At 35.1% G+C, this 6,081-nt stretch overlaps 1 protein-coding gene across 2 annotated transcripts; it reads left to right on the top strand.

Annotated features, from left to right (window-relative positions):
- Positions 1-94: 94 nt before the first annotated feature.
- Positions 95-5,786, top strand: LOC120179084 (ribosome biogenesis protein BOP1 homolog). 2 transcript variants are annotated; one of them, XM_039184794.1, is made up of 18 exons: positions 95-106; positions 830-929; positions 1,173-1,289; positions 1,364-1,518; positions 1,904-2,021; positions 2,129-2,230; positions 2,409-2,565; positions 2,652-2,760; positions 2,933-3,035; positions 3,149-3,299; positions 3,406-3,538; positions 3,674-3,777; positions 3,860-3,930; positions 4,058-4,118; positions 4,616-4,843; positions 4,971-5,055; positions 5,354-5,532; positions 5,639-5,786. In XM_039184794.1, the coding sequence occupies exons 2-18, from the start codon at positions 852-854 to the stop codon at positions 5,722-5,724; spliced, it is 2,037 nt and encodes a 678-aa protein (XP_039040725.1). In that variant the 5' UTR covers positions 95-106; positions 830-851; the 3' UTR covers positions 5,725-5,786. The 2 variants fall into 2 exon arrangements, with proteins under 2 accessions (XP_039040725.1, XP_039040724.1); XM_039184793.1 differs by lacking the exon at positions 95-106 and adding an exon at positions 215-281.
- Positions 5,787-6,081: the final 295 nt, after the last annotated feature.

A 6,081-nucleotide genomic window follows, 5' to 3' on the forward strand; every position in this document is an offset into this window, starting at 1 on the left:
TAACTTTGCTTCAAAGCTTTTGCCTAATTTTGATTTTCTTTTCTTATATTATCAATTTACCTTCAAGCATCAATAATTCCTTATTTTAGAATAAGCTAAGATTGATGTAGGTACTTGTCATTATTTAATAATTTCTTGGTTTATCATTTTTTCAATAAGTTCGTTTTCGATATAAATCAATTTCACCATCTTAGAGCTTATGTGAAAAAGGATGGTTAGTTTCAGTTCCTTTCTTTGTTGTAGAGGAAGTTGTCTTAGAGCGTGAGTAAGCTAAGATTGATGTAGGTACTTGTCATTATTTATTTATTTTTTGCTTTGGAAGTTATTTTTCCCGTGTTAGCTTTGTAGAAACTGGAACGTATAGCTTCTATTTGTTTCACAGCCTTGATTGGAGATAGATACCTGTGCATTGTGTTGAAGTTTCCTTCGTGAAATCAACTCACCAATGATTTCTATCTGAAAATAATTTGCCCACAACTACTCTCCCACAAAACAATTATGCCGTCTTATTTATGCATGATGTATATTTTTTGGGCTTGAAAATATTATCCCACCACGGAGACTTTAATTTAATTGAGTACCAAGTCTCCAATTGCTTTGAGCTGCTAGCTTGCATGGACTTCCCCCCCCCCCTTAAGGTCTGTTGTGATATAAGGCAATAGATTATTGTGCAAGCATTGTGTTGAAACAAGAGTGTTGTTATTTCAATATATTGTTCACATTGAAACAAATTGTCAATGAGTATTTTTGGTGGTTTAGTTTTTCTTGACAAATTGCCGTTTATAATGAGCTTAAACCTTTTGTTTTTCTTTTAAACTTTCTTTTGCATTTCCAGGAAATCTCCAAGGTTTATGACTCCAAGTCTGACTATGGGTCATCAGGAGAGTCAGAATCTGGATAATATAAACCCTTTGGAGACAAGGGATGAGGTAATTGGTTTTAGGATGTGATGTTCTTGAGTTACCCAACAATAATAAATTGACAATACAAGCTTTTGAAAAAAAAGATGAAGTATACAACTGAACCCAGAAGAAATCCCTCCCATTTTCAAGAAGAAATAACTTCATTTCATCATTGATTGCTTATCAGCGAAAATGCTATCATCTTCTCTTCTTTGACAGTAAATCATTATGTATTATTTCGAATATTTAATTGAGAGTTAACAATATCAGGATTTTGTTGAGAGAGGAGAAAATGATGCCTTGAACGATAATAACGATCAAGACGAGCATAGTGAAAGATCCCAATCCCAACAAGCTATTGATGAGAGTGACTCATCCGAAGATGAGGTCAGGCATCCTTTCTATTATTTTAGAAATAACAATTCCATTTAGATTCTTACATATCTTTTTCGGCTTAAAAGGTAGCTCCTCGAAATACAATTGGTGATGTTCCATTGGAGTGGTATAAGGATGAAAAACATATTGGGTATGACTTTGCTGGGAGAAAGATAACCAAGAAAGAAAGACGAGATAAACTGGATTCTTTTCTTGCAAGTGCTGATGATTCAAAGAGTTGGTTAGTTTTTCTGCTACTGATTATTTAGTTTTTATGTTAATAACTGTTTCTCATTAGTTATTTCTTTTATCTCTTCTTCTGCTATGTTTGGGAAGCTCGACTATGATACTTGCACTGCTATTTAGGCTTCTTTTATTCTCTATTTCGCATGGCTTTCTAGTTCAATAATGGGCCTCTGCCTTCTTTTTTGAACCTTTTTTGTCTTGTTTTCTCTTTTGTCCAATAAGTACATGGAAGCTAAGTTGGTACAGTGGGAATATTTCTGTTTCACACAATGAATTTTACTTGATATTTTTTAGCTTTTATTCAATACTATTAATTAATTGATGCTTGCTTAGTACAATTTAAATCTGATGGCACATTGCATCAATGTTGTTACCTTCAGGCACAAGATTTATGATGAGTATAATGATGAGGAAGTTGAGTTGACTAAAGAAGAGATAAAACATATTCGTAGATTGCTCAAAGGGAAGGCACCACATGCTGAATTTGATCCTTATGCGGTCTGTTTCTCCCATTAGTTCTCAAGTTCATTCACACTTATAATATTTGGCCTAGATATTATCTTGACTTTATGCTCAAGGTTAAAATTCATAGCCATTTCTTGCAGCCTTATGTCGATTGGTTTAAGTGGGACGACGCAAAACATCCTTTATCCAATGCTCCTGAACCAAAGCGTCGGTTTATTCCTTCAAAATGGGAAAGCAAAAAGGTAAACCTTTACATGTATAGGTTTTCTGATGATGTGTTTGATCCTTATGTCCGACTCTCTCTGTACCTGCTTTCTCCAGCTTTATTTATTTCTTTGAAGTAAAAACTTGTGAAAAATCTAAATTGTTCACAAGGGTGAATCTTCTGTTTTTCATAATATTCGACTTGTTAATCTACAGGTTGTTGAGTATGTTAGGGCAATTCGTAAAGGATTAATAAAGTTTGACCAGCCAAAAGAAGAACCTCGCTTTTATTCCCTCTGGGGTGATGATTCAAGCTCAGCTGATATTACTAAGCATTTGGCTTACATTCCTCCTCCGAAACCTAAATTGCCAGGTTTGGCTTTGGGCTATGTTATTTGAACTTACATTTTGCTATGCTATTTGAACTATTGTGAAAGCTTTGCTCTTATTGGTTTTCAGGTCACGAGGAATCATATAATCCTTCTTTAGAGTACATACCAACACAAGAAGAGATCAACTCTTATCAGCTGATGTATGAAGAAGATCGGCCTAAATTTATACCTAAAAGGTAATGTACTAACACATGATTTGCTAATTACAATTTCACTTGAAAGTTTCTACACTTTTCTGAACTAACGCATGATTTGTTAATTACAATTTCACTTGAAAGCATCTACATTTTATTGCTTGTCTTTTTTAGAGTTGAAGATCTAGCATACTAATCATGTTGATATGCTTAGGTTCACATCATTTAGAAGCATCCCAGCATATGAGAATGCTGTCAAGGACTCTTTTGAACGATGCTTGGATCTGTACTTGTGCCCTAGAGTGCGGAAGAAACGTGTAAGTCCGCGATTTTGTTTTAAGGAAATCGTAATGGTTTCTGGCATAATGTTCTTTACACCATTTTCACGTCACAGCCAACTTAATCTAAATTGCCCTTTGCTATACTTCAGATCAATATCGACCCTGAATCCCTCAAGCCCAAGCTACCTAATAAAAAAGATCTTAGGCCTTATCCATTTGCATGTTATTTGGAGTATAAAGGTCATCAGAGTGCAGTTTTGTCAATATCTGTGGAACCTTCAGGGCAATGGATTGCATCCGGTATGAGCATTTTACCTATAAACTATCATTTTTTGTCAAAGTATAAGTTGATTCCGCTCTATAAAATCAGTGCACTAGAGTTTGATAATTGCTTATGTTTGCAAAGGTTCCAAGGATGGAACTGTGCGCATTTGGGAGGTGGAGTCTGGCAGATGTCTAAGAGTTTGGGAGATTGGTGAAGCGGTTCAGCATGTTGCATGGAATCCTTTGCCAGCACGTCCTATTCTGGCAGTTTCAGCGTAAGGCTGATTAGATAGTAATTAATTCACTCTTCTTTTTGTATCTTCTTTTTCAATACCTGTTTCTTCAAATGACGTAGTCTGCCAACCTCTTGTTTTGGATGTGTTCCATGCTATGACTCTAATGTTTGACAGGGGAGCTGATGTTCTTATTTTGAACACTGGATTTGGCAATGAGGAAGAACAGAAAGAAATTAAGAATCTTCTGCATATTGGAACACCAACCTCTGATGATTCTGGTCTGTTTGAAACATATATTATTTCCAATGTATTGAATAAAGGATATGGTCTGACTCTGGAAAATATCACTTTAATGCACAGATGATATGTCATCTTACTTGAGCTGGCTTCAAGATGAACAGCATGATTGCATCCGGCTAAGGCATTATAGGGTACTTGGTTTCTGTTCCTCTCACTTTAGTTATTTGCGCTCAGAATTATCTAATAACGTTGAAACAGAGGACTGGTTGAAGGCTTTATATGAATATGATAGCCGTTTGCTTGAATGTGGTTTTGCAGACTGTATCTTCAGTAGTATGGCATCGTAAAGGAGACTATCTCTCTACTTTGATGCCGGCAGATATCCTTTTGTCAGTGTCATCTAGCATTACATTTTCTTCTGTTCTAACTTCTAAGCATCAATTGATGTCATATACAATAGTCATTGTTAAAAGAGCAATATGAAGGTGTTTCCTTGAAATCTACACAGGAGTCCGCCAGATTTTTTTGGGGGTGTGTTAAAATTGAATTATAATTTTTCATAGGAGTCAAAATACAATTTTATCACTATATTAGCTTATAAGTTGATATTTTTTAAGACTAAATCACAGATTTTTCATTTTAAAAGGGGTTAAAATGTAATTTCACCATGTAGTAACTTTTATATCTATGATTTTAGAGCCAGTTACGAACAATTTACCATTTTAGGAGTTTTTCCCTCGAGTCTACGTCTACTCATTTCTTTCGCTTATGTTTATTTGTTCTTGTTGATGTTTTGATAAACACTTTTTATGTTAGCTGGATATAAGAGATTTTTGCTCCCATTTAATTCATTGGTTTTCTTAACTTGTTAAATACGTGAATCAAGAGCAGTTCTCATACATCAGCTCTCTAAGAGGCTTACTCAGCGGCTCCCTTTTAAGCTCCATGGCCTCCCAGTGTCGTTGGCTTTTCATCCAACTCGTTCTATCTTCTTTGTTGCAACAAAGAAGAATGTTCGTGTGTATGATATGTTGAAGCAAAAGCTAATTAAAAAGCTTGAGACTCAACTGCGTGAAGTATCATCAATTGCTGTTCATCCTGCTGGTATTTTCTCTCTTCTTATTTCTCTGATTTCATTCGTTGCTACAATCTCTTTGCCATGTAATCTCCCCTCTCCCCAAAAAGAAATACCGGTAGTCTTCTTAATATTTGATTCCTGTTTCATGTGCAGGTGACAATGTAATTGTGGGGAGCAAAGAGGGAAAACTGCGTTGGTTTGATATGGATCTGTCATCAAAACCTTACCAAAACCTCGAGTATGTCACAATGGTTCTCTTGATAAACACAACTTATAATTATATGTTCTTCTATCTCGTGAAATTGATATAGATAGGTCTTCATCAAATTCTTTTGCTAATCAGTGAAGTCAATACATACCATTTAACCAAGTATAATCATTGTTTAAGCAATAAGGAAACCCAACACACCGATGGTATTTAAATTAGCAAGTGTGCAGGTGTAGAATTTTCATATCAGAACTTTCAGGCCGGTTTTCTGTCATGGTTTTATATTGGTTGGTAACCTTCACACATGTTTTTCCATTGAACATTTCAGTTGTCATCGTAAAGACATTACGAATGTGGCATTCCATCGTTCATACCCACTATTTGCATCGTGCTCGGACGATGACACTGCCTATGTCTTTCACGGCATGGTTTACGCGGATCTTAATGAGAACCCTCGGATCGTACCGTTGGAAATTCTTAGAGGGCATACTAGTTCAGATGGAAGAGGTGAGTTTGGTTTTACAACTTGGTTTGGACATCATAGTTTACATTTTCCAAATGAACGAAGGTGTGCATATATTTGTAAAGTAAATGGGGTGTTGGTTGATTCCAGGAGTACTGGACTGTACGTTCCATCCAAGGCAGCCATGGTTATTCACTGCAGGTGCTGATTCTACAATCAAGCTCTACTGTCACTAGGATTACCGTATACCTGCAGTGCAATGCGAGTTAACATTAATGAGTTAATTATAGGTGATTTTGTACTCATATAGTAATCTGGTTGATGCAATTTTGATTGACGAGAAAGCGTCATTTCTATATATTAATATTTGGCTATACTAAGTATTTGGCATCTCACCTGTTTTAATGTTTCTGTTTTTGTCACTAACTTTTTTTAAAAAAATCATATTTAAAGTTATATTTTATTTATATCTTATTTATATTTTGGTCTGTTGATGTCATTGAAAATGATATAATAATAGTTTGTTAGGGTTCAGGGTTTTGTTTCTTATTATAATTTTATTTACAATAAATTATTATTATTTTTGTTAAATT

This window comes from Hibiscus syriacus, unplaced genomic scaffold, assembly GCF_006381635.1.
Source record: "Hibiscus syriacus cultivar Baekdansim isolate YM2019G1 unplaced genomic scaffold, ASM638163v2 tig00112400_pilon, whole genome shotgun sequence".
Lineage (NCBI taxonomy): Eukaryota > Viridiplantae > Streptophyta > Magnoliopsida > Malvales > Malvaceae > Hibiscus > Hibiscus syriacus.

What these genes read in the sequence shown, in the direction of transcription:
- LOC120179084 (XM_039184794.1), top strand. Translation starts at nt 852, where the DNA reads ATGACTCCAAGTCTGACTATGGGTCATCAGGAGAGTCAGAATCTGGAT. An exon ending in CAAAATGGGAAAGCAAAAAG is followed by an intron (nt 2,231 to 2,408) that starts GTAAACCTTTAC and finishes GTTAATCTACAG; the next exon opens with GTTGTTGAGTATGTTAGGGC. An exon ending in TCCGGCTAAGGCATTATAGG is followed by an intron (nt 3,931 to 4,057) that starts GTACTTGGTTTC and finishes GTGGTTTTGCAG; the next exon opens with ACTGTATCTTCAGTAGTATG.